The 26,677-nt window shown below is 57.2% G+C and overlaps 2 protein-coding genes across 5 annotated transcripts in view; both read left to right on the top strand.

The window, feature by feature from the left end:
• The first annotated feature begins 133 nt into the window (after positions 1-133).
• On the top strand, positions 134-21,019 carry PIK3C2B (phosphatidylinositol-4-phosphate 3-kinase catalytic subunit type 2 beta). The gene is made up of 32 exons (XM_062509362.1): positions 134-1,000; positions 1,578-1,678; positions 1,932-2,086; positions 2,708-2,828; positions 5,853-5,964; positions 7,084-7,163; positions 7,893-7,956; positions 8,479-8,625; positions 8,997-9,030; positions 10,085-10,280; positions 12,730-12,852; positions 14,102-14,269; positions 14,485-14,596; positions 14,677-14,819; positions 15,424-15,612; positions 15,703-15,796; positions 15,874-15,968; positions 16,084-16,264; positions 16,569-16,676; positions 16,766-16,858; positions 17,243-17,372; positions 17,613-17,749; positions 17,845-18,014; positions 18,263-18,419; positions 18,510-18,619; positions 18,703-18,904; positions 18,992-19,116; positions 19,197-19,314; positions 19,501-19,582; positions 19,666-19,772; positions 19,856-19,984; positions 20,065-21,019. Exons 1-32 carry the CDS (start codon positions 134-136, stop codon positions 20,251-20,253), a joined length of 4,839 nt encoding a protein of 1,612 aa, XP_062365346.1. The 3' UTR covers positions 20,254-21,019.
• A 237-nt stretch (positions 21,020-21,256) lies between these two features.
• The window catches only part of PPP1R15B (protein phosphatase 1 regulatory subunit 15B), an 11,019-nt gene continuing 5,598 nt past the window's right edge, over positions 21,257-26,677 (top strand). For all 4 annotated transcript variants that reach the window (XR_009933999.1, XM_062509516.1, XM_062509515.1 and 1 more), the window contains exon 1: positions 21,257-22,860. Coding sequence is in view for 3 of the 4 variants with exons in the window: in XM_062509516.1 (XP_062365500.1) it covers positions 21,469-22,860 (1,392 nt within the window). In the remaining variant the exon portion in view is untranslated. The remainder of the gene's footprint in view (positions 22,861-26,677) is intronic.

Here is a 26,677-nt window from a genome sequence, read left to right on the forward strand (position 1 = left end):
CAGGATGTCGGGTCCTGTCCCGTTCTCCTGACCCCGATCCCGGCAGGATGTCGGGTCCTGTCCCGTTCTCCTGACCCCGATCCCGGCAGGATGTCGGGTCCTGTCCCGTTCTCCTGACCCCGATCCCGGCAGGATGTCGGGCCCGCGTGGCCCCGGCGAGCAGTGGCCGGCTCTGGAGTCGGTGGGGCTGAGCCGCAAGGAGCTGGCGCTGGCCGAGGCGCTGCAGATGGAATACGACGCTTTATCCCGGCTCCGTCAGGACAAGGAGGAGAGCCGGGCCAGGAAGGAGCAGCTCCAGGAGCGTCCCCTCATCTCCTGGGATGACCCCGTGGACAGGAACGGCTGCGCCGGCATCAAAGCGGCGCGGGCGCTCTCGGGCTCTGACCCCACGCTCTGCTACGACGGCCCCGCTGTCCCCGAGGGTCCCCAAGTGCCACCCGGGCCCAGCACGGAGCCGCGGCGGTGGCGGAAGGGCCCCCTGAGCGGGGATTACCTGTTCATCCTGGATGGCTCCCAGCGGGATTTCCTTGGGGAGCCCCTCAACGGCTCCCAGCCCCACAACGGCGCCGGTTCCCCCAAAAAGCTCTCGCCGCCCCCTCTGCCCCCGCGGCACCCGCTGTGGGGTTGTCCCGAGGGTGGCCAGCGCTCGGGGAAGGTGTCCCCGCTGTCCCCCAAGGGCCAGGGCCAGCCCAGGGACATCAACATGTACTCGGTGGCTCAGGACAAACTTTTGGGGCGCCGCATCTCCCAGGAGGATCCCTACGGCGTGGACGCCATCACCTGCCTCAACCTCAAGTCCACCTACGAGTCTGAGGTGCTGCGGGAAAATTCCCGTGGCTGGAAGGAAGGCAGGAAAATCCTGGAGAAGGAATCCAGCGGGAAGCCGGTGGCGCGGAGCAAGACCATGCCCCCCCAGGTGCCCCCGCGCACCTGCGGACCCCGCACGGGCAACAGGAAGAACCTGGTGGCCAACAGGAACCGTAGGATCTCCGTGGAGCCGGTGAGAGGATCCAGCTGCTGGAGCTGGAGTTGGAGTTGGAGTTGGAGCTGGAGTTGGAGTTGGAGCGGGGATGAAGATGGGAGTTCAGAGCTGGGATGTCCCAGAGCTGGGATTTTGGAGCTGGGGTGTCCTGGAGCTGGGATTTTGGAGCTGGGGTGTCCTGGAGTTGGGATTTTGGAGCTGGGATTTTGGAGCTGGGGTCTCCTGGAGCTGGGATGTCCTTCTGGGTGGGTTCTTCTTGTCCCGTCCTCGTGGCTCTGTGGAATGTTGTGTGGGATGTGATATCTGAGCATGGAGACATCCCATAAAACAGACCTGCCCAAAACTGAATGTCCCATAAGCCAGACCCACCCAGAACCCCAAAAACTGCAGATCCCATGAGCCAGCCTTGGCTGGAACCCCAAAACGTGGAGTTCCCATGTACCAGATCTCCCCTGAACCCCCAAATGTGGGATGAATCAGACCCTGGGATGGATGCGACCTTTCCAGAAGGGTGGGATCCTGCAGCCGGTGACTCCCATGGGGTGTGGGGCCCTGGGGGTGGCCCCAGGTGATGAGCTCATGCCCTGCCCCACAGGTGGCCCCCCGGCCGCACTCCTTGGCCAATGGCTACGAGCTCTTCGAGGTGTCCGAGGAGCGGGATGAGGAGGTGGCCGCCTTCTGTCACATGCTGGATGTGTAAGTACCCAAAACACCCCCGAAAAACCATAAATGGGCTGCAGGGCCACCCTAAGGGGGTTCAGGGCCACCCCAAGGGGATTCAGGGCCACCAAAAGGGGATTCAGGGCTACCAAAAAGGGCTGATCCAAAAGGTGCCGATCTCTTGTGTTGCCAAAAGAGGCTTCGAGGCAACCCGGGTGAGTTTTGGGGTAGGGGGACACCCCTGAAATCCCGCAGGATTTCCACCCCTGAGCCGTCCCTGCTCCCCCAGGCTGCGCTCCAGCTCCGGCACCGAGGATTATCCCGGGACGGGTTTGGTGTGGAACGCCGTGAGCCGGAGCCCGGAGCAGCTGGGCCAGGGCGTGAGCCTGAAGGTGACCGTGGTGTGTGAGAGCCTGAGGGAGCCGCTGACCTTCACCTGCGACTGTGAGCGCCGGCGCACCTCGGGAAACTGGGAATTCCCACATTCCCAAAGTTCCCGCCGTTCTCGGTGTTCCTGTCAATCCCAGCATTCCCACCGCTCCCAGCATTCCCAGCATTCCACCATTCCCACCATTCCCACCGCTCCCAGCATTCCCAGCATTCCCAGCATTCCACCATTCCCACCATTCCCACCATTCCCACCGCTCCCAGCATTCCCAGCATTCCCAGCATTCCCACCATTCCCACCATCCCCACCATTCCACCATTCCCACCATTCCACCATCCCCACCATTCCCACCATCCCCACCATTCCACCATTCCCACAATTCCACCATTTCAGCATTCCCACCGCTCCCACCATTCCCACCATCCCCACCATTCCACCATTCCCACAATTCCACCATTTCAGCATTCCCACCGCTCCCACCATTCCCACCATCCCCACCATTCCACCATTCCCACAATTCCACCATTTCAGCATTCCCACCGCTCCCACCATTCCCACCATTCCCACCATCCCCACCATTCCCACCATCCCCACCATTCCCACCATCCCCCCCATCCCCACCATTCCCAGAATTCCCGGAATTCCCAAGGATTCAGGCCTGCTCCGTGTCCCCCCAGGCTCCTCCACCGTGGACCTGCTCATTTACCAAGCCCTGTGCTACACCCACGACGAGCTCGGCGCCGTCGACGTCGAGGATTTCCTGCTCAAAATCTGCGGCCTGGAGGAATTCCTGCAGAAGTGAGGGGCCTTGGGAAAAATGGGGGGGAAAGCAGGGAGAAAATGAGGGAAAATGGGGAAATAAAACGGGGGGAAATGGGGAAAAAACAGGGGGAAAATGGGGGAAAAACTGAGGGAATAAGAGGAGAATAATGGGGGGAAATGAGGGAAAAACTAGGGAAAGGGAGGAAAAAATGGGGAAAGCAGGGAAAATAAACAAGGGGAAAATGAGGGAGAAACTGGGAAAAACAGGGAAAGCAAGGTGAAAACAGGTGAAAACAACTGGAAAACATGGAAAAATGGGGAAATGGGAAATAATAGGGGGAAAAGCTGGGGAAAAATGAGAAAAAAACAGGGGGAAACTGGGGAAAGTAAACAGGGAAAAACCAGTGACAACCAGAGGAAAATCAGGAAAAGAAAAACAGGGAAAAAAAACACAGGGGGAAAACCAGGGGAAAAAACCAGAAAAACAGGGAAAAGCAGGTGAAAGCCAGGAGAAGAAGGGGGAAAACCGGGAAAAAAACAGGGAAAAATCAGGAAAAATCCACCTCCTGGCATCCCGGGGTGTGATGAACACCCAGGGTTGATCCTGGTGAGCACAGCAGGAGTTTCTCCGCTCTTTTTCCTGCCTCTGGAGCCACTCCTGCCAAAAGCAGCGTGTTGGGAATGTCACTCCCGATGTGTCTGTCCGGCTGGGAAACGGGCTGGGAAGCTGGGAGCTGCCAAAAATGCTTTTTGGAGGAGAATTCCATAAAAGTTGTGTCAGGGAGAGGAGCCCAGCTTCTCCCAGCTCTGGATAAATCCCAGGAGAAGGTGGGAGAGGGATGTGGGGGGTTCAGGAATCCCAAGGGTGGGCAAAGTGGATCACATCCCTCCATGCTTCGTTGTTTTTCCTGGAGGAATTCTGGTTTTCCAGGGGGTTTGGAGGTTTGGAAGAGCTCCCTGTAGAGGGACAAGCATCAGCCACGGCATTCCCGGCTTTTCCTGGGGCTGGAGCCAGCTCCTGCTGCTGGAGAGCTGCCCTGGAGCCGGCCCTGCCGGGAATTCTCTGCGGGAATTCCGTGGGAGCCGCGGGTTTGGGATCTAAAGGGGCGGATGGGAATCTCAGGAGAGGCTGAGAGGGAGCCCAGAGCTGCTCCTGGCACCCTGAGGGGCTTCAGGGCTACCCAAAGGGGGTTCAGGGCTACCAAAGGGGTGTCAGGGCTACCTAGAAGGGATTCAGGGCTACCCAAAGGGGGTTCAGGGCTACCCAAAGGGGGTTCAGGGCTACCTAGAGGGGATTCAGGGCCACCAAAGCAGGCTACAGGGCCACCCAAAGGAGCTGTTCCTGAAGGTGCCGAGCCCTTGTGAACCCAAAGAACCCCGTGCAGATGTGCCCAGGTGTGCCCAGGTGTGCCCAGCTGTGCCCAGCAGCCCTGGGGGGCTCGGAGCTGCCAGGGCTGGATCCATCCAGCTGTGGGCTGGCATTCCCAAAGGAATGAGCAGACCCCAAGGGACATTTCCCAGCTCCTTTGGGAACACAAAGCCCCCTTTGTGGCCGATCTTTTCTTCCCACATCTTCCCATGGCCGAGGAGATGCTGGAGGTGCCAAAACCCTCCCAGCGGATCCGGGCAGGCCCTGGAGCTCTGCTCGGCTCCCTGAGCTGCTGCCACGGCATTCCCGTGGGATTTATCCAGGCTCAGTCGGCTCCTTCCGCCCGGAGGAAGCGGGGTTGGAGGGGTTTGGATGGGGGAATCGGGATGGCATTCCCAGATCCAGAATTCCCCCCGTCATTCCCAGCTCCAGGGTTTTCCTTGTCATTCCCACATCCAGAATTCCCCCCATCAATCCCAGCTCCAGGGTTTTCCTTGTCATTCCCACATCCAGAATTCCCCCCATCAATCCCAGCTCCAGGGTTTTCCTTGTCATTCCCACATCCAGAATTCTTCCTGACACTCCCTACTCTAGGGTCTCCCTGTCACTCCCAGTTCCAGAATTCCCTATGATTCCCAGATCCAGGGTTCCTTCTGTCATTCCCAGCTCCAAGGTCCCTGTGATATTCCCAGTTCCACGGCTCTTCTTGTCACTCCCAGCTCCAAGGTTCATCCCAATCCCAAGGATCCCTCAGATCCCTGCCCTGGTTCATCCCAATCCCACAAATCCCTCAGATCCCTGCCCTGGTTCATCCCAACCCCACAGATCCCTCAGATCCCTGCCCTGGTTCATCCCAATCCCACGGATCCCTCAGATCCCTGCCCTGGTTCATCCCAATCCCACGGATCCCTCAGATCCCTGCCCTGGTTCACCCCAATCCCACAGATCCCTCAGATCCCTGCCCTGGTTCATCCCAATCCCACAAATCCCTCAGATCCCTGCCCTGGTTCACCCCAATCCCACGGATCCCTCAGATCCCTGCCCTGGTTCATCCCAATCCCACAAATCCCTCAGATCCCTGCCCTGGTTCATCCCAACCCCACAGATCCCTCAGATCCCTGCCCTGCTTCCCACGGATTCCTGGGCAGGTCCTGGCAGGCTGGGCTCCTCCACGCCCGGCTCCGGAGGGGAAGGAGGGAAAACAATTCCTCATTCTCCGCCTTTCCTGGTGCCACAAAGGTCTCTGTGCAGGACCCTGAGCCCCTGCCAGGGCTGCCTGGGTGTGGGGTTTTGGGATGGGCTATTCCAGAAGGGGTTTTGGAGCACCCCAGGAGGGATTTTGGGGCACTCAGGCAGAATTTTGGGGTGTGGGATGAGTTCTCCCTGGATATTTGGCACTTTGGAGTTCATCCAGCCCTGCAGGAAGTTCAGCCTCGCTCTGAGCCCATCCCAAGGGTGCCTGGCTGTGGAATTTCAGTATTTTAGGGCACCCCAGGAGGGATTTTGGGGTATGGGATCATCCTGTAGGGCTGTCCCTTCCCAGCCCTACAGGAAATCCAGCCTCAGTGGGAACCCCAGCCAAGGCTGCCTGGCCATGGGATTTGGGGATTTTGGGTCACCCCAGGCAGGATTTTGGGGTACCCAGGTGGGATTTTGGGTTGTGGGGTGAGCCTGTGTCCCTGTCCCCACAGCAAACACGCGCTGGGCAGCCACGAGCACATCCAGCACTGCAGGAAATTCGACATCGACATCCGGCTGCAGCTGCTCAGGAGGAACGGGGTGCGCAGTGACCTGGCCCGCACGGTGGGTGTGGGACACCGGGGGGTCGGGGTCACCTCCCTGGGGTCGGGGTCACCTCTCTGGGACACCTCCCTGGGGTCACTGTCACCTCCCTGGGGTCACTGTCACCTCCCTGGGGTTGGGGTCACCTCCCTAGGACACCTCCCTGGGGTCACTGTCACCTCCCTGGGGTCACTGTCACCTCCCTGGGGTCGGGGTCACCTCCCTGGGACACGTCCCTGGGGTCACTGTCACCTCCCTGGGGTTGGGGTCACCTCCCTAGGACACCTCCCTGGGGTCAGTGTCACCTCTCTGGGGTTGGTGTAACCTCCCTGGAACACCAGGGTGTCAATGTCACCTCCCTGGGACACTGGGGCGTTGGTGTCACCTCCCTGGAATAGTGGGGGGGTCAGTGTCACCTCCCTGGGGTCACTGTCACCTCCCTGGGGTCGGGGTCACCTCTCTGGGACACCTCCCTGGGGTCACTGTCACCTCCCTGGGGTCACTGTCACCTCCCTGGGGTTGGGGTCACCTCCCTAGGACACCTCCCTGGGGTCACTGTCACCTCCCTGGGGTCACTGTCACCTCCCTGGGGTCGGGGTCACCTCCCTAGGACACATCCCTGGGGTCACTGTCACCTTCCTGGGGTTGGGGTCACCTCCCTAGGACACCTCCCTGGGGTCAGTGTCACCTCTCTGGGGTTGGTGTAACCTCCCTGGAACACCAGGGTGTCAATGTCACCTCCCTGGGACACTGGGGCGTTGGTGTCACCTCCCTGGAATAGTGGGGGGGTCAGTGTCACCTCCCTGGGGTCACTGTCACCTCCCTGGGGTTGGGGTCACCTCCCTAGGACACCTCCCTGGGGTCACTGTCACCTCCCTGGGGTCACTGTCACCTCCCTGGGGTCGGTGTCACCTCCCTGGAACACCAGGGTGTCAGTGTCACCTCCCTGGGACACTGGGGCGTTGATGTCACCTCCCTGGAATAGTGGGGGGGTCAGTGTCACCTCCCTGGGGTTGGTATCACCACTCTGGGACACCAAGGGGTCAGTGTCACCTCTGTGGGACACCAAGATGTCAGTGTCACCTCCCTGGGGTCGGTGTCACCTCCCTGCAGCCCCACTCAGCCTCTCTGTGTCCCCAGGCCAGCGATGACCGGAGCCCCTCCACCCTGAACCACCACATCCACCTGCAGGAGCGGCCCATCAAACACACCATCAGCAGGTAGGGCTGGGGACACGTCCCCTGGGGGCCCTGGGGCTGCCACTGTCCCCTCCTGGGGGACACGATGGCATTGTCCCTATCCCCACCTGGGGGACGCGCTGGCACTGTCCCCTGTCCCCAATCCCCTCCTGGAGGGGACACGCTGGCACTGTCCCCACCTGGGAGACATGATGGCACTGTCCCCATCTGGGGGACACAGTGGCACTGTCCCCAACTCAGACCTGGGAGGGACATGGTGGCACTGTCCCAGTCCTCACCCGGGGGGACACGGTGGCACTGTCCCCAATCCCTACCTGGAGGACACGGTGGCACTGTCCCCACATTGGGGGCACACAGTGTCACCGTCCCCACGTGCCCACCCAGGGGAACTGTCCCCACATGTCCCCTGACCGGGGCTGAGCACTGTCCCCTGTCCCCACGTGTCCCTGTCCCCACATGTCCCCTGACCGGGGCTGAGCACTGTCCCCTGTCCCCACGTGTCCCTGTCCCCACGTGTCCCCTGACCAGGGCTGAGCGCTGTCCCCTGTCCCCACGTGTCCCTGTCCCCTGTCCCCACATGTCCCTGTCCCCACGTGTCCCTGTCCCCTGTCCCCACGTGTCCCTGTCCCCACGTGTCCCTGTCCCCTGTCCCCACATGTCCCTGTCCCCACGTGTCCCTGTCCCCTGTCCCCACATGTCCCTGTCCCCACGTGTCCCTGTCCCCTGTCCCCACGTGTCCCTGTCCCCCAGGCAGGCCCTGAGCCTCCTCTTTGACACCTTCCACAACGAGGTGGACGCGTTCCTGGCGGCCGAGGTGAGGCCAGCGCTGCTTTTGGGGGCTCTTGGGGGATTTGGGGGGTTTGGGTGGTTTTGGGGATTTTGCGGGGGGGGTTGGGAAGTTTTGGGGATTTTTGGGAGGTTTTTGGGGTCACTTTGCTTTCACTGTGGACTCCTTCCTCTTTTCCTTGTGAGAAAAGCCAGGAATCCTGGAATACCCACAGAGAGAAGGGGTCCATAAGGAATATCAATCCCAACTCCTGGCCTTGCACAGACACCCCAAAACCCCACCCTGGGTGCATTTCCCAAACTCTCCTGGAGCTCTGGCCATGCCTAGATCTCCATTCCCTGGGAACCCTTTCCCAAATCCCACCACCCTCCAAGGAAAGATTTTTTTATATTTTTTTCCCCCCCCTAAAAATCCACCTAAAGAGATGAGCAAACAGAGAAACCGAGGCACAAATCTCTGTGTTCTCATGCCGGGCGTGTGCCAAGGATCAGCCCAGCCCCCCTGGGATTTTGGGGGTCCCACTCCAACCCCTCTCCCCATCCCTGGCAGGGAGATTTTTCCCTGAAAGCCGAGAGGGTGATCCAGTCAGTCATGGCCATCTGCAATGCCCTGGCGGCCGTGGAATCCCAGGAAATCACGGCTGCTCTCAACCAGATGCCGCCCTGCCCGTCCCGAATGCAGCCCAAAATCCAGAAGGTGAGCCAGGGGCACCTGCAGGGCTGAGGGAATTCAGCCAGGAGCTGGGAGAGAGGGGAAGAAAAAAAAAAAAAAATGGTCACATCTGGATGTTTTCCTTCCTTCCACCACGTGGAAAATCCATGAATAGCCTGGATCTGGCAGCCTGGGGTGGTTACGTAAAATAAATAAATCTGCCTTGGCAGCACCGGGCTGGAGCTTGGGGGGGTTTCTTGTGGTTTCTTTTTTTTTTTTTTTTTGTGGTTTCTTATTTTTTCTCTTTTATTTTTTTTTTCTTTTTCGTGGTGGTGGTTTCTAATTTTTCTGTGTGGCTTTTTTTTTTTTTTTTTTTTTTTTTTTTTTTTTTTTTTTTTTTTCCTTTCTCTCCACAGGATCCAAATGTTCTGGCCAAGAGGGAAAATCGAGGTATTTCTTTTCTCCTTCTCTCCTTTCTGGGCTCAAGTTCGTGGTGCTTTTCATCTCCAAGCCACTCCTCCCCTTTCAATTCTTGAGGCCAAAAAACGGGTGGGAAACCGGTCTGGTTAAAGACAAAAAAAAAAAAAATAAAGAAAGAAAGGAGGATTTTGGGGGGGTGTTGTTGCTCCTTGTGAATTCCAGAGTGGAAACCTGGAATTGCCTTTACTCCAAATGGGAATTTTGGAATTCCCCTGTCATTAATTCATCCCTGGGTGGGGGGGAAGCAGTGCAGGGATCCCAAATCCAAATTTGAGGGATGGATCCCTGAGGGATTGAGGGATTCCTAAGGGATTGAGGGATTCCTAAGGGACTGATGGATCCCTGTCCCTGATTCCCTGAGGGACTGACAGATCCCTGTTCCTGCTGGATCCCTGAGGGACTGACAGATCCCTGTCCATGTTGGATCTCTGAGGGATTCATGGATCCCTGTCCATGTTGGATCCCTGAGGGACTGACAGATCCCTGTCCTTGATTCCCTGAGGGATTGACAGATCCCTGTCCATGTTGGATCCCTGAGGGACTGACAGATCCCTGTCCATGTTGGATCTCTGAGGGATTCATGGATCCCTGTTCCTGCTGGATCCCTGAGGGACTGACAGATCCCTGTCCATGTTGGATCCCTGAGGGACTGACAGATCCCTGTTCTTGCTGGATCCCTGAGGGACTGACAGATCCCTGTCCATGTTGGATCCCTGAGGGACTGACAGATCCCTGTTCCTGCTGGATCCCTGAGGGACTGACAGATCCCTGTCCTTGATTCCCTGAGGGATTGAAAGATCCCTGTCCCTGATTCCCTGAGGGACTGACAGATCCCTGTCCATGTTGGATCCCTGAGGGACTGACAGATCCCTGTCCATGTTGGATCTCTGAGGGATTCATGGATCCCTGTTCCTGCTGGATCCCTGAGGGACTGACAGATCCCTGTCCATGTTGGATCCCTGAGGGACTGACAGATCCCTGTTCCTGCTGGATCCCTGACGTATCCCTGCCGTGTTTCCCTCAGAGAGGATCGTGGAGAGCCTCACGGCCGCCATCCTCAACCTGGTGGAGCTCTACTGCAGCACCTTCAACGCCGATTTCCAGACGGCCGCTCCCGGCAGCCGCGAGCTGGGCGCGGCGCAGGAGGCGAGGCTGCTCACCTGCCCGCTGTCCTTCACCGTCTACGCCACCCACCGCATCCCCATCACCTGGGCCGCCAGGTAAGGGGCTCACCTGGGCTCCCTCCGGCTGCTGTTTGTACCCCAGGAATTCCCGGGAATGTTGGGAGGAAAGGGAGAGACAGCCCGAGCGGCCCGGGTTGGTAAAATCGGGATTTTCTGTAGTGGTAGGGAAGGGTTGTGAATTGTGGGGTGTTCTGAGTGGGGAGGGGTTGTCAATTCCAGCTCCTGGGATGTCCCAAAATCCCAGCACGTTCCTGGGAATGCTGGGACAACCCCAAAAATCCCAGCACGTTCCTGGGAATGCTGACAGTAGGACAACCCCAAAAATCCCAGCACGTTCCTGGGAATGCTGACAGTAGGACAACCCCAAAAATCCCAGCACGTTTCTGGGAATGCTGACAGTGGGACAACCCCAAAAATCCCAGCACGTTCCTGGGAATGCTGGGACAACCCCAAAAATCCCAGCACGTTCCTGGGAATGCTGACAGTAGGACAACCCCAAAAATCCCAGCACGTTTCTGGGAATGCTGACAGTGGGACAACCCCAAAAATCCCAGCACGTTCCTGGGAATGCTGGGACAACCCCAAAAATCCCAGCACGTTCCTGGGAATGCTGACAGTGGGACAACCTCAAAATCCCAGCACATTCCTGGGAATGCTGACAGTGGGACAACCTCAAAATCCCAGCACATTCCTGGGAATGCTGACAGTGGGACAACCTCAAAATCCCAGCACGTTCCTGGGAATGCTGGGACAACCCCAAAAATCCCAGCACGTTCCTGGGAATGCTGACAGTAGGACAACCCCAAAAATCCCAGCACATTCCTGGGAATGCTGACAGTGGGACAACCCCAAAAATCCCAGCACATTCCTGGGAATGCTGACAGTGGGACAACCCCAAAAATCCCAGCACGTTTCTGGGAATGCTGGATACCCCAAAATCCCAGCACATTCCTGGGAATGCTGTACACCCCGAAATCCCAGCTGTTTCCTGGGAATGCCGGACACCCCAAAATCCCACTGTGTTCCCGGGAATGCTGTACACCCCAAAATGTGTTCCCGAGAGCGCTGGCACTGCCACGCAGGGCAGGATGTCGCCGCAGCTCGGCTCATCCCGAGGGAGGTGACAGATGGCCCCACGCAGCGTGGTCCCTTTGTTCCTGCTCCTCCGTGCCCGTGCCCGGCGCGGGGGGACCGGGAGGGGACCGGGAGGGGACCGGGGGGTGGCGACAGCGGCGCCGACAGAGCCGCCCCGCCGGGGACCCCTCGCCTTTGTCCTTGTCCTTAATGTATTCCCCTTGGTGAGTGGCTCCGAACAAAGCGGCGAGCCTGGGAAATGCCGCCAGCCCCTGACCCCCGCGCCCCCCAGCCCTGCCCGGATTGTCACAGCCCTGCCCGGATTGTCACAGCCCTGCCCGGATTGTCGCTCGGCACCTGCCACATGGCAGGGCCCCCCCCCCACTCCCCCGTGTGCCGGAATGCGCAGTGCCATATGGTGCTGGGGACAGCGCGGGGAGGGGGGAGATGTCCCCGTTCTGTCCCCCTTTCCCATCCTTTGGGAAGGATTTAGGGGCTCTAAGGCTCCGGGCAACCCTCTCTCCCCTTTTCCATCCTTGGGGAAGGATTTAGGGGCTCCAGTGATCCAGGTAAAGCCCCACTCCTTTTCCTATCTTCAGGGAAGGATTTAGGGGCTCCAGTGATCCAGGTAAAGCCCCACTCCTTTTCCATCCTTTGGGAAGGATTTAGGGGCTCTAAGGCTCCGGGCAACCCTCTCTCCCCTTTTCCATTCTTGGGGAAGGATTTAGGGGCTCCAGTGATCCAGGTAAAGCCCCACTCCTTTTCCTATCTTCAGGGAAGGATTTTGGGGCACTGAGGGTCCGGGTAAAGCCCCACTCCTTTTCCCATCCTCAGGGAAGGATTTAGGGGTTCCCGTGGCCCTGGTAAAGCCTCACCCCCTTTCCCATCCTTTGGGAAGGATTTAGGGACTCCAGGGACTCAGGTAAAGCCCCACTCCTTTTCCTATCTTCAGGGAAGGATTTAGGGGCTCCAGTGATCCAGGTAAAGCCCCACTCCTTTTCCATCCTTTGGGAAGGATTTAGGGGCTCTAAGGCTCCGGGCAACCCTCTCTCCCCTTTTCCATCCTTTGGGAAGGATTTAGGGACTCCAGGGACCCAGGTAAAGCCCCACTCCTTTTCCTATCTTCAGGGAAGGATTTAGGGGCTCTGAGGGTCCGGGTAAAGCCCCACTCCTTTTCCCATCCTCAGGGAAGGATTTAGGGGTTCCCGTGGCCCTGGTAAACCCCCTCACTCCTTTCTCAGAATTTAGGAGTTCTGGTGATCCAGGTAAACCCCTCTTGCCTTTTGCATCCTCAGTGCAGGATTTTGGGGCTCTGGTGATCCGGATAAAGCCCCACTCCTTGTCCTGTCCTCGGAGAAGGATTTAGGGGCTCGGGTGACCCCACCTGGCTCATGTGGTGTTTTCCCCGCAGTTATGAAGATTTCTACCTCTCGTGCTCCCTCAGCCACGGCGGGAAGGAGCTGTGCAGCCCCCTGCTCACCAGGAAGGCCCATGTCTACAAATACCTCTTCCACCTCATCATCTGGGACCAGCAGTAAGGCCATGGCCTCCACGCTGCCTTCATCATCCTCACCATCCTCCTCTCCTCCCCTGCTCCTCTCCGTGCCGTTGTTTTTATTTTTTTTTTATTTTTTTTTTTTGGGTGTTGGAAGTTTTTGTGTCATTCCCCGGGAATAGCAACCCCCTGGGAAATGGGATCTGCTCCCAAAATAGCAGCAGGAGCAGGCGGGGAGGCCTCGCCATGCCTGGCATCCCCAGCAGCCCAGGGAGGTGGGGATGGGCCGGGATAATTTTAGAAGGCGCCGGTGCCCCCAAGGACAGGGGCCCGGCGGGACGGCGGCGAGCGCGGCGATCCCGGGGATCCATCCCCTTCCCGCGGGATGTAGCTGCCACCCTGAGCTCCCTGGGAGCAGCAGAGAGGAATCCCAGTCCCGGGGTCCCACGGGGCCACCCCTGGGCTGTGGGGCAAGGTCAGTGCCCGGCGGGGCTCTCCGTGGAGGGCCCTGTCCCTGCGGTCACCTTTGCGGGACTGAGAGCGCAGCCGGGCTTCCCGGAGCTGGGGCAGCACCAGCTGGCTGTGCCCAGACCTGTGGGGGTGTCTGGGACTTCCAGGGATTTCCAGGGACACCCCGGTGCCAGCAGCAAAGGCGGCTGTGGGGCTGGGGTCTCCTGAGCATCCCAAGGAGGGGACTGGGAGAGCGCGTCTCTGGCACCTTGAGCCCATCCCTGAGCCTGTCTCTGGCACCCTGAGCCCATCCCCATCACCCTGAGCCCATTCCCATCACCCTGAGCCCATCCCTGGCACCTTGAGCCCAGCCCTGAGCCTGTCTCTGGCACCCTGAGCCCATCCCCGGCACCCTGAGCCCATCCCCATCACCCTGAGCCCATCCCTGGCACCTTGAGCCCATCCCTGAGCCTGTCTCTGGCACCCTGAGCCCATCCCTGGCACCCTGAGCCCATCCCCATCACCCTGAGCCCATCCCTGGCACCTTGAGCCCATCCCTGAGCCTGTCTCTGGCACCCTGAGCCCATCCCTGGCACCCTGAGCCCATCCCCATCACCCTGAGCCCATCCCTGGCACCTTGAGCCCATCCCTGAGCCTGTCTCTGGCACCCTGAGCCCACCCCAGCACCCTGAGCCCACCCTGGCACCCTTAACCCAATCCCTGGCACCCTGAGCCCATCCCCATCATTCAGAACCCATCCCCATCACCCTGATCCCAACCCTGGCACCCTGAACCTTTCCCCATCACCCCAAGCCCATCCCTGGCCTCTCTCCTGCAGGATCTGCTTCCCAGTCCAGGTGAACCGGCTGCCCCGGGAGACCCTGCTCAGTGTCACCCTCTTCGCCGTGCCCGTGCCACCCCCGGGCAGCTCCTCTGACACCAACAAGCAGCGGCGGGTCCCCGAGGCCCTGGGCTGGGTCACCACCCCCCTCTTCAACTTCAGGCAGTACGTGGGGTGTGCCAGCACCATGGGCACAGTGAGGGGCTGGGCTGACATCCCTGGAGGGGACAGGAGTGTCCCCAGTGCCGCTGGGGTGCCCAGAACTTTGGGGTCCCCAGGACCTCGGGGTCCCCAGTGCCTCAGCTCAGCACCAGCAGCGGTGCCACCCTCGTGCCCCAGCAGAGTCCCCCCCCCAGTGCCACCCTTTGTCCCCTCCCCAGGGTCCTGACCTGCGGGCGGAAGCTCCTGGGCTTGTGGCCGGCGACTCAGGACAACTCCAGGGCCAGGTCGAGCGCCCCAAACTTCAACCAGCCCGACAGCGTCATCCTGCAGGTACATCCTGGCATTCCAGGGGCACAAATCCCCCCCAAAACCCCATGTGGGGGTCCCCTCACCCTCTGCCTCTGTCCCAGATCGACTTCCCCACCTCAGCCTTCGAGGTGAAGTTCACCAACCCACCCGTGGCTGAGAGCAGCCCCAGGTACGAGTTCGGCAGCCTGGGGGAGGAGGACCAGCGCCAGCTGCGGGAGGCCATGCAGAAAAAATCACTTTATTGGTAAATAAACCCGGGGATGGCATTGCCCAGCGCTGCCTTGGGGTGTCCGAGGGGCTGAGCCTCCCTCCAGGGCTGGGATGAGCTGGAGTTTTCTGGAGCTGGGTGGTTCTGCCATGCTCTGCCCTGCCTGTTGTCCCTCTCCTTGGGGACAGCTGACCAGGGACAGCCTGGCACGGCCGGAGCTGTCCGGGGGGATCAGGTGTCAGCAGCTGCGCAGAGTCCGGGGGTGCTCGGCCAGCGGGGCTGGCTCGGGGGTCCCTGGGCAGGGGGACAGCCAGGGACAGCTCAGTCCCCCCTGGGCACGGGTCCTGCTGTCACTCAGCACGGTCTTGGCTGTCCCTCAACCCCTCCTTTGCAGGGGTAGGGCCAGGCAGGGATGCAGGGAGGGCTTGGGGGATTTACTGGGGTTCTAATAAAAGGTGAGGGCAGAGGGGACACGCACCCGATCCTGCCACCCCCCTTTTCTCCCTGCACGGTGGGACACAGGAATGTCACCTCCCTGACTTTCCGTGTGTTTTGGGGACACAGGGATGCCACCTCCTCACCCTCCCACCACCACCCCACCCCTACCACACCATCCCCGACGCTGTCCCCGTCCCCTCAGGCTGACGGATGCGGACAGGCAGCGGCTGTGGGACAAGCGCTGCCACTGTCACTCGTCCCCCGGTGCCCTGCCCATGCTGCTGGCCAGTGCCCCCAGCTGGGACTGGGGCTGCCTGCCCGACATCTACGCCCTGCTCAGCCAGTGGAGCTCCATGAGCCACCAGGACGCCCTGGGGCTGCTGCACGCCACGTAAGACGCCCCTGGGCTATGGGGACACTCCTGTCCCATGTGGTGGTGGCAGGAGGACGCTGTCACCCCACGGACATGTCCCGGCTGCAGGTTCCCTGACCAGGAGGTGAGGAGGACGGCTGTGCAGTGGATCGATTCCATCTCGGACACGGAGCTGCTGGATTACCTGCCCCAGCTGGTCCAGGTGCGTGGTAGCGCCGGGATGTGCCATGGGGTGCCCGGTGCTGCCACCGTGCCCCTGTGACGCTGTCCCCTGTGCAGGCCCTGAAGTACGAGTGCTACCTGGACAGTCCCCTGGTGCGCTTCCTCATGAAGAGAGCCATCTGTGACCTGAAGATCACCCACTACTTCTTCTGGTGGGTCTGGGGGGGCTCTGGAGGTGCTGGGGGCACCCCGAGCCCGGCCAGAACCCGCGTGTCCCCAAACCGAGGGACACCCCGAGCCTGGCCTGACCCCGTGTGTCCCCAGCAGGCTGCTGAAGGACGGCCTCAAGGACTCGCAGTTCAGTATCCGGTACCAGTACCTGCTGGCAGCGCTGCTGTGCTGCTGTGGGAAGGGGCTGCGCGAGGAGTTTGACCGGCAGTGCCTGCTGGTCAGCACACTGGCCAGGCTGGCACAGCAGGTCCGGGACGCCGCCCCATCCGCCCGCCAGGTGGGTGCTGGGGTCTGGGAGGGGTGCAGGGGGTGCTGGGTGCCAGGCTCACACTCACCCCTCCTATCCCACGCTCACCTCGTCCCATGCTTACCTTGTCCCATCGCATTCCCACCCTGTCCTGTGTCCGCCCTGGGTTTTGCCCACTGTGTTCCATGCTAACCTCTTCTCATTCCCACCCCTCTCTATCTCATGGTCACCCTGTTCCCATCCCATCCCATCCCATCCCATCCCATCCCATCCCATCCCATCCCATCCCATCCCATCCCATCCCATCCCCACGGATCCCATTCCCACCCCACAGGGGATCCTGCGTGAGGGGCTGGAGGACGTGGCGCAGTTCTTCAAGGCCCACGGCTCGTGCCGGCTGCCGCTCAGCCCCAGCCTGCTGGTCAAGGGCATCGTGCCCCGGGTGAGTGCCCGGCCCAGGGGGCTTGGGGGACTCCTCTGCCCCCTCCCAGCTCACGCTGACCGGCTGCCCCTCCCTCCTTCCCACGGCAGGACTGCTCCTACTTCAACTCCAACGCCGTCCCGCTGAAGCTCTCCTTCCAGAACGTGGATCCGCTCGGGGAGAACATCCGCGTCATCTTCAAGGTGAGCCTGGCACCTTTGGGAATGCCCAAATCCTGGCACAGCCCTCTGAGATCCCCCATGCTCTGAGCTACAAGGGCTCTTCCTGGCTCTGGCAGCTCTGGTGGCTCCTCCCTGGAGGAGCTCTGGTGGCTCTTCCCCTGGCCCTGATGGCTCTGGTGGCTCTTCCCCTGGCCCTGATGGCTCTGGTGGCTCTGGTGGCTCTTCCCCTGGCCCTGGTGGCTCTTCCCCTGGCCCTGATGGCTCTGGTGGCTCTGGTGGCTCTTCCCCTGGCCCTGGTGGCTCTTCCCCTGACCCTGATGGCTGTGGTGGTTCTGGTGGCTCTTCCCCTGGCCCTAGTGGCTCTTCCCCTGGCCCTGATGGCTCTGGTGGCTCTTGCCCCGGCAGTGTGGCGATGACCTGCGACAGGACATGCTGACGCTGCAGATGATCCGCATCATGAACAAGATCTGGGTGCAGGAGGGGCTGGACATGCGCATGGTCATCTTCCGCTGCTTCTCCACTGGCCGCGGGCGAGGTGAGCCAGGGTTTGGGTGTCCTCAGGGGGCACCGGGCTCCGGGCGGGGCTGGGGGTGGCTCAGGGTCTGGTCCTGGGATCAGATCAGATCAGATCAGATCCTGGGGTCTGATCCCACCAGCCCATCCCCGTCACGCAGCGGTGACCGGTGAGGAGCGATTGGGTTGGTGACAAAAGGGGTCGAGGTCGTGTTTTTTGGGGTTGGAAGGGTCTCACCCTTCACGCTGTCCCACCTGCCAGGCATGGTGGAGATGATCCCCAACGCCGAGACCCTGCGGAAGATCCAGGTGGAGCACGGCGTGACCGGCTCCTTCAAGGACCGGCCGCTGGCGGACTGGCTGCAGAAACACAACCCCAAGGAGGACGAGTACGAGAAGGTGAGGAAGAACCCCCTGCTCCTCATGTCCCCCATTCCAGGGACCAGCCTCTTGCTTCCCATCCTTTCTCCCTGTCCTTCCCTCCTTCCTCACAGGCCGTGGAAAACTTCATCTACTCCTGTGCCGGCTGCTGCGTGGCCACCTACGTGCTGGGCATCTGTGACAGGCACAACGACAACATCATGCTCAAGACCACGGGCCACATGTTCCACATTGATTTTGGCAGGTTCCTGGGCCACGCCCAGATGTTCGGCAACATCAAGAGGTGAGAGAGGCCCCTGTGACCTCTGGGGGAAGCTCCCTGTGCTTGTCCTGCTGGTGGGTGACCTCTCCTTCTTCATGTCCTGCTGGAGGGTGACCTCTCCCTGTCATCTCAGTGGTGGCCACAGTGACCACCCACGCTCCTTATCCTGGTGATCAGTGACCTCTCCTTGCCCTGGTGATCAGAGACCTCTCCCTCTCCTCATCCCACCCCCAATCCCTGCTCACTTTGTCCCTCCTGTCCCCTGGCAGGGACCGGGCGCCATTCGTCTTCACCTCGGACATGGCGTACGTCATCAACGGCGGGGACAAACCCTCCAGCCGCTTCCACGACTTCGTGGACCTGTGCTGCCAGGCCTACAACCTGATCCGCAAGCACACCCACCTCTTCCTCAACCTGCTGGGGCTGGTGAGAGCTGGGGGGGGGGCCACACAATTCCCCTCAGCATGGCATGGGGGTCCTTTCATCCCCTGTCCTCATCCCTGTCCTCCCTGCCAGATGCTGTCCTGCGGCATCCCCGAGCTCTCTGACCTGGAGGACCTCAAGTACGTGTACGACGCGCTGAGGCCGCAGGACTCTGACGCCGATGCCACCACCTACTTCACCAGGTAGGGGACATGGGTGGGTGACACCGCAGCGGCCGGAGGGTCCTTCGGATGGTGACACTGAGCACACGGCCGACTCGTTGCAGGTTGATCGAGTCCAGCCTGGGCAGCGTGGCCACCAAGCTCAACTTCTTCATCCACAACCTGGCGCAGATGAAGTTCACGGGCTCGGACGCGCGGCCCACGCTTTCCTTCGCGCCCCGCACGCACACCCTCAAAACGTCCGGCCGGATCCGCGACGTCTTCCTCTGCCGCCACGAGCGGGTCTTCAACCCCAGCAAGGGCTACGTGAGTGGGGACAGCTGGGGACAGCCCCAGGCTGGGCTCGGGGCACCCCAGGTCCCCATCCCACGTCACGGCCCCACCTCTCTGCAGACCTACGTGGTGAAGGTGCAGAGAGACAACGCGGGCGAGGTGACCTTCGTGCAGCGCACCTTCGAGGAGTTCCAGGAGCTGCACAACAAGCTGCGCCTCCTCTTCCCCTCCTCGCTGCTGCCCAGGTACTCCTGAAACCCCTCCAGACCTCCAAGGACTCCCCAAAATCCCCCCCAGGACCTCCCCTGAGTGTTCGTCCCCGCAGCTTCCCCAGCAGATTTGTCATCGGGCGCTCGCGGGGCGAGGCGGTGGCCGAGCGGCGCAAGGAGGAGCTCAACGGCTACATCTGGCACCTGATCCATGCCACCCCCGAGGTGGCAGAGGTGGGGACACCGGGTGGGAGCTGCGGGGAGGTGGGGACAATGCCAGGGCTACCAATGAGGTGGGGAAGAGCCTGGGGACAACACAGCTGGCGTAGCTCCGGCGTGTGCCGCACGTAGAGCGCCGGTTTTGAACAGCGGGGATGTTGTCACCATTGTCACCACTAATGCCACCTCCTGGCCCTGCAGTGTGACCTCATCTACACCTTCTTCCACCCCCTGCCCCGGGATGAGAAGGCGGCTGGAACCAACCCAAGCCCAAAGCCAGCAGGTGATTTTGGGGGGTGATTTTGGGGGGGTGATGGCAGGGAGGTGACAACAGGGGTGTCCCATCCTTCCTGTCCCCCTCTCCAGACACCATGTGGGCTCAATCCCTGGGCAAGGTCGGCGGGGAGGTGAAACTCTCCATCTCCTACAAGAACAACAAGCTCTTCATCATGGTGATGCACATCCGAGGGCTGGTAGGACCAGGGCACCCACGGGAGGAGGGTGGGGGTGCTGTCCCCTCCCTGTGCTCACGGCGTGTCCCCACTCGGCCCCAAAGCCACCCCTGCAGGACGGCAACGACCCCGACCCCTACGTCAAAACCTACCTGCTGCCCGACCCCCAAAAAACCACCAAAAGGAAAACCAAAGTGGCCCGAAAAACCTGCAACCCCACTTACAACGAGATGGTAAGCGGGACTGGGATGGAGTTTTGGAATGTCCCCACGGGTGGCAGTGGCTGAGGGTTTGTCCCCGTTGTGTCCCACAGCTGGTGTACGACGGGATCCCCCGGGGGGACCTGGAGCAGCGGGAGCTGCGGCTGAGCGTGCTGAGCGAGGAAGGATTTTGGGAGAACATCCTGCTGGGGGAGGTGGGGATTCGCCTCCGTGACCTGGACCTGGCCCAGGAGAAGATGGGCTGGTTTGCCCTGGGATCCCGTGGCCACGGCACCCTCTGAGTCCCCACCCCGGGGACCCCTGGGTGTGTCCCCAAAAGGGCGCTGCCCAGGTGGCTTCTTTTTTAAGTTTACCTTGTGTCAAGGGAGCAACATGGGGAGGGAGGGGCGTGGGGCGGTCCGGGGGTTATTTCTTCCTTTGGGATATGCGTATTTTAAGTTTTTTTTTTTTTTAATAACGAGTAGCGTGAGCACCGGGGCAGAGGGCAAGGGGAGGTGGCACGGGGAGGGGGTTGGGGTGTTTGGAACCCACCCCCCAACCCAGGAACCGGGCAATTCCCACCGCGGGGAATTCGCTCCCAAAGGAGAGCGGGCGTGGCGAGGTGCCCGTCCTGTGTCACCCTTGGTGTCCCCACGCCCTGGGGACATCTGTGTCGTCCCCGCCTGTCAGCCAGCCCCAGGTGCGGGCTTGGTGCCTGTGGTGCTTTGTTTACAGCGACAGCTCCGTAAACGGACGAAATGTTTCTCAGGATCGAGAATAATTAACTTTAACCTTTATATTAAAAGTTTTAAATATCGGATCTTGTGGCAGTTGGGGTGCGGGGACGGCCTGGATTCTCAAGGGTGGGGGAATTTGGAATGTCCTGCCTTGGCACCCTCCTGCCTGGTACACGGGAATGGGATCAAAAAAAGGGGATGAAGGGGATGCCTGCACATCTGGGCACACATCTGCCCGCACTTCTGCACATCTGCCCGCCGCACCCTCTAGAATGCCGAGCCCTGGGGCTCTGGGGTCTGCCTCTTTCAACCGCCAGGATCCTCCAGCTCCTTTCCCAGTGCGCCCCTCACTCACCGCTATCCCTGGGGCTGACAAAGTGTCCCCAAAATGTCCCCAAAGTGTCCCCAAACTGTCCCGTGCCCACCACGGGTGGGTCCGGGGTCCCGCCACGCCGCCAGGGGGCGCTGCCGCGCGGCGCGCGCCGGCTGATGCAATCCCCGAGGGGCGTGTCCAAAGGGAGTGGGCGTGACCTCGCCGACACCGCCCAATGGGAGGCGGTGACGCGAGGTGGGCGGAGCCAGGAGGTGTCGCCCCGCCCCTCCTCGACCTGAAAAGAGCTGAGGCGGCGGCGCCGCCATTTTGTGTTGAAGCTACCTCAGGATGGATTCGAAACGTGAACTGGAGCTGCCCGTCGCCCTCCGAGCTTTCAGACTCACCGCCCCGCCGCGGAGCGCCGCTCCACACTCTCCTCCGCACCGCTGGCAGCGCTGAACGGCCTCATGGAGCACAGCGGTCGCGAACGCGCCGGCCCCGGCTCGGGGTGGGCCCGGCTGGGCCTGGCCGCGGCCTGGCCGAAGCTGGCGGGCCCCAGCGCGGCCCCCGCCGGCGGCTCGTCCCAGACGAGCCCGCCCTTCTCCTTTCTGCGCGTGGTGTCGCAGCTGCTGTCGCCTCTGCCCGCTCTCCTGCAGCGGCTCTTGCCCGGCGCCGCGCTGAGCTCCGCGCTGTGCCCCGCCAAGGCGCCGCTGGTGCTGCTGCCCAAGGCGGACACCTCGCTGGACTGGGCCCAAGAGGAGCCTCCGGTGAAGCGGCCGGAAAGCGGCCCCGAGCCCCCGGCGGGGCTATGGGGAGCTGGGCTAGTGCGGAGCAGCATGGGGACCCTTCCTATGGATTACTGGTACGTGCTGGGCTTGGAGCAGGGCAAGAGCCACCTGCCGCAGCCCCTGCGAGCCGAGGACTTGCCCGAGGTTGAGTTCCTGCGCAGCAAGCGCCTGGCGTTCCTCCATCCCTGGCGTCTGCCCGTGCCCGACCCCGACCACGGCTACCACAGCCTGGAGGAGGAGCAGCAGCAGCAGCACAGGGATGTCCGCCGAGAAGTTGGTAATAGAGGGGATTTGGAGCAGCCCGAGGATGCGGGGAGACAGCCCGGAGGTGTCCCCGTGGAGCAGGAGGGGCTCCGGGATGAGGCTGAGGAGGAGGAGGAAGCCTCGGCCGAAGAGGAAGGTGAGGACTCTGAAACAGAGCAAAACTTCCCAATTTCTACCAGACCTGCGTGCGCGAATAAATTAATAGATTATATCATCGGAGGAGTATCTAGTGGGGAGGAGAGTGAGGATGAGGAAGACTGGGATGATGATGATGATGATGGTGGTGATGATGAAGGTGATGACGGGTTTGACAGCGAAGAGCTGCCCTCGGACTCAGACTCCGGCAGCCAGGACGGGGAGAGGCTCCATCTGTGGAATTCCTTCTACAGCTTGGATCCCTACAACCCTCAGAACTTCACAGCCACCATCCAGACGTCTTCCAGCGAGCCGGGAAAGGGAATGTCGGACGTGGAGGAGGAAGAGGAGGAGGAGGAAGACTCATGGGCAGAGTCCTCCGAGGGCTCTCGTAGTTGCGAGGAGGACGAGTGGGACTGCGACAGCGGGGATGAGGCGGAAAACTTGAAACTCTGGAACTCTTTCTGTAGCTCGACCGATCCCTATAACCCTTTAAATTTCACGGCGGCCTTTGAGACAGCGGAGAAAAAAGGGACGCGGGGTTTGCAAGGGGCAGAGAGGCCGAGCTCTGGCATCTCCGAGCGTTTCAGCGTGTGTAGGGTGCAGCTGGAAAAACTCAACTGCGGGGACACCGATTCGGGGCAGAAAACTGCGAATTCCAAGCGGAAAAAGGTATAAATGTACAGATTTATTAATAATTTGGTTGTTTTTGGGATTGTTAGATAAACAAACTCGCGCTGTGTCAAGCGGGGGTGAGGTCAGCGTTCCAGATCGTGCTTCCATATGTGCTGGTAATTTCCCTGGAATGCTGCTCCTCATCCTTGGCACGTGATGGGAGATTTTGAGACTCGCTGACAAGCGGGGCAGGAAATTCCTTCCTGAGAATCCCAAGTTCTGTTTCTGTTTTGAATTGAAATTTCTCTTGCGGTTTCCGTGCCACAGAAACTCCGGGACTGGAGTGTAAATTTTTTTCCCCTGAGGAACTCCAGAGCTGTGAGGAGTTAACCTGAAAAGCACCAGTTTCTGTTAAAAGGAAGTTACTTTCCAACCCAAAGAATTTTTAGTTTTGGGGGGTTTTTTTATAAGCCAAGTGAGTTTATTGAGTATTCTGTAGTGAACTGAAGTTCCCATGTAAATTATCCCAATATTCCCATTTCCCTTTAATCCACTATTGAGTATTATACCATTAAATTATTTATAAATATGATCTTACATAAGCATTATATTTATAGAATACACTTACTATAGTATATACTATTTATAGAGTGCAATAGTATAGTCTTTATAGAACAGTTATATTTATAGAGTAGTTACAGAATAGTTATTTCTAGAAGTAATGTAATCAAAACGCAGACTTTTGAGCCCAGAGTTAATTAGATTTATTTTTTTTTTAGGAATTTGGCATTAATAATACTAATCCCTGTGCTAGGATGCAGCTAAACAGGAATTCAACCTAAATTTTTTCAAGGTGGATACCTCAAACATCTGGATGAGGAATAACTTGAGCACCAAACCCCTGGGAAATCCAGCGGTGGAACAAGTGATGCAAATAGAAAATATTTACAATTCTTTAGTATTTTTACAGCAGATTTATTTCTTTTTCTCCATTCATAATTAATTTAGAGATCCCAGGACTGTGGTTCCAGCCGGAATTTTTAGCCCAGGTGCTGTCGGTGACCCCAAACCAAGGTGAAATTTGGGATGAGCTGGCTGCAATATCCCAAATGATGTCAGAGCCTCGGGAATTGTGGCCCAGGCAGGCTCTGACTGATGTAAAAACTCTGCAAGGTGAGGACGAGCTGATGTAACAGCTCCTAAAGCAGCAGGGACATTCCCCAGGAATTTCCGGGAATTTTTGGGATCACTCATCCAGCTCAAAGCCATTCCCACTTGGAATCCTATAAAATTCCAGTTCCTAAGGGCAGAAAATCTGGGAGAGTTCCCCAGGAATTTTTGGGATCATTCATGCAGCTCAAAGCCATTCCCATCTGGAATCCTATAAAATTCCAGTTCCTAAAGGCAGAAAATCTGGGAGAGTTCCCCAGGAATTTTTGGGATCCCTCATCCAGCTCAAAGCCATTCCCACTTGGAATCCTATAAAATTCCAGTTCCTAAAGGCAGAAAATCTGGGAGAGTTCCCCAGGAATTTTTGGGATCATTCATGCAGCTCAAAGCCATTCCCATCTGGAATCTTACAAAATTCCAGTTCCTAAAGGCAGAAAATCTGGGAGAGTTCCCCAGGAATTTTTGGGATCCCTCATCCAGCTCAAAGCCATTCCCACTTGGAATCCTATAAAATTCCAGTTCCTAAAGGCAGAAAATCTGGGAGAGTTCCCCAGGAATTTTTGGGATCATTCATGCAGCTCAAAGCCATTCCCATCTGGAATCCTATAAAATTCCATGTTATTTTTTAATTTTTTTTTATTTTTTATTTTTTTTTTTTGGAATGCCAATCTCTGTTTTGAGGAATCAATCCTGTTTTTTATTTTTATTTTTTTTCCGAATTTGTGCCTTTTTATAGCTGGTTGTAAAGTCGGAAATAGCCCAGCAGGAGCCTAAATTAAACCGGGTTTAACTCAGATTTAAATCCTTGCTTTAATCCCAGTTTAAACACTGCCGAGTGCTGATCCTGAACCCATAAATTCCTTTCTTTACTTCAAACATCTTAATGGATGTTAAAAGGAGTTTAAAAGTGACAATTTCTGTGGATATTTTGAATTTCCTGCTGGGAATTCCAGGTGTGACTGGGACAGTTTTTCTGTGGATATTTGGAATTCCCTTGTGGGAATTCCAGGAGTGACTGGGACAGTTTTTCTGTGGATATTTTGAATTTCCTGCTGGGAATTCCAGGTGTGACTGGGACAGTTTTTCTGTGGATATTTTGAATTTCTTTGTGGGAATTCCAGGAGTGACTGGGACAGTTTTTCTGTGGATATTTGGAATTCCCTTGTGGGAATTCCAGGAGTGACTGGGACAGTTTTTCTGTGGATATTTTGAATTTCTTTGTGGGAATTCCAGGTGTGACTGGGACAGTTTTTCTGTGGATATTTGGAATTCCCTTGTGGGAATTCCAGGAGTGACTGGGACAGTTTTTCTGTGGATATTTTGAATTTCCTGCCCTGAGCTCCACCTCTGGAATTCCAGGTTTTTCCCATAGGGATGAGTGTTCCCTGTTCCTTCCTTTTCTGTCCCTGGGGCTCTTGACTCAACCAAACCCTTCTGCCTTTTTTCTGTTGTTTATTTTTCTTTTTTGAATTTTTATTTTTCCCTTTTACCCATTTTTAACCCATTTCTTACCCATTTTTCACCCTTTTACCCACCCTTCCCCCACTGTTTTTTTGCATCCTTGGTTTATTTAATTTTTTTTTTACTTTATTACTCATTTATATGTTTTATATTTATGCATTTATTTCTCTATATATAATTATTTACATATTTATATAATTAATTTATGCATTATAATTACTTACACATTCTATTTTTATACAGTTATTTACCTGTATTTATTTTTATTTCTGTGTTATAATCATTTATATATTCAATATTTATACACCTGTTTATTTTATTTATTATAATTACATCTATATTCAAAATTCCTATTTATTATAATTACTTACATATTCAGTATTTACACAATTATTTATTTTATTTATTTTATTTCTCTATCACAATCACTTATACATTCAATATTTACTCACCTATTTATTTTATTTATTACCATCACTTATACACTCTATTTATACAGCTGTTTATTTGTATTTATTTTATTTCTGTATTACTGTCACTTCTATATTCAATAGTTACAGACCTTTTTATTTTATTTCTCTATTGCAGTCACTTATACATTCTATATTTATACAGTTATTTATTTGTATTTATTTCATTTCTCTATCTCAATCACTTATATATTCTATATTTATACAGCTATTTATTTATTTATTTGATTTCTCCATCACAGTCACTTATATATTCAATATTTACACTCCTATTTCTTTCATTTCTCCATCCCAATCCCTTACATATTCAATATTTACACCCCATTTATTTCTTTCATTTCTCCATCACAGTCATTTATATTTTCAATATTTACACCCCTATTTATTTTATTTCTCCATCACAATCAGTTATGTACTCAATATTTACCCCCCATTTATTTATTTCATTTCTCCATCCCAATCCCTTATAAATTCAATATTTTCAGCCCTGTTTATTTGATTTCTCCATCGCAATCTCTTATATATTCAATATTTACCCCCCATTTATTGATTTGATTTCTCCATCACAGTCACTTATATATTCAATATTTACACTCCTATTTATTTCATTTCTCCATCCCAATCACTTTTATATTCAATATTTACCCCCCATTTATTTCTTTCATTTCTCCATCCCAATCCCTTCTATATTCACTATTTACCCCCATTTATTTATTTCATTTCTCCATCCCAATCCCTTCTATATTCACTATTTACCCCCATTTATTTATTTC

Source organism: Cinclus cinclus, chromosome 27 (assembly GCF_963662255.1).
Source record: "Cinclus cinclus chromosome 27, bCinCin1.1, whole genome shotgun sequence".
Taxonomy (NCBI): Eukaryota; Metazoa; Chordata; class Aves; order Passeriformes; family Cinclidae; genus Cinclus; species Cinclus cinclus.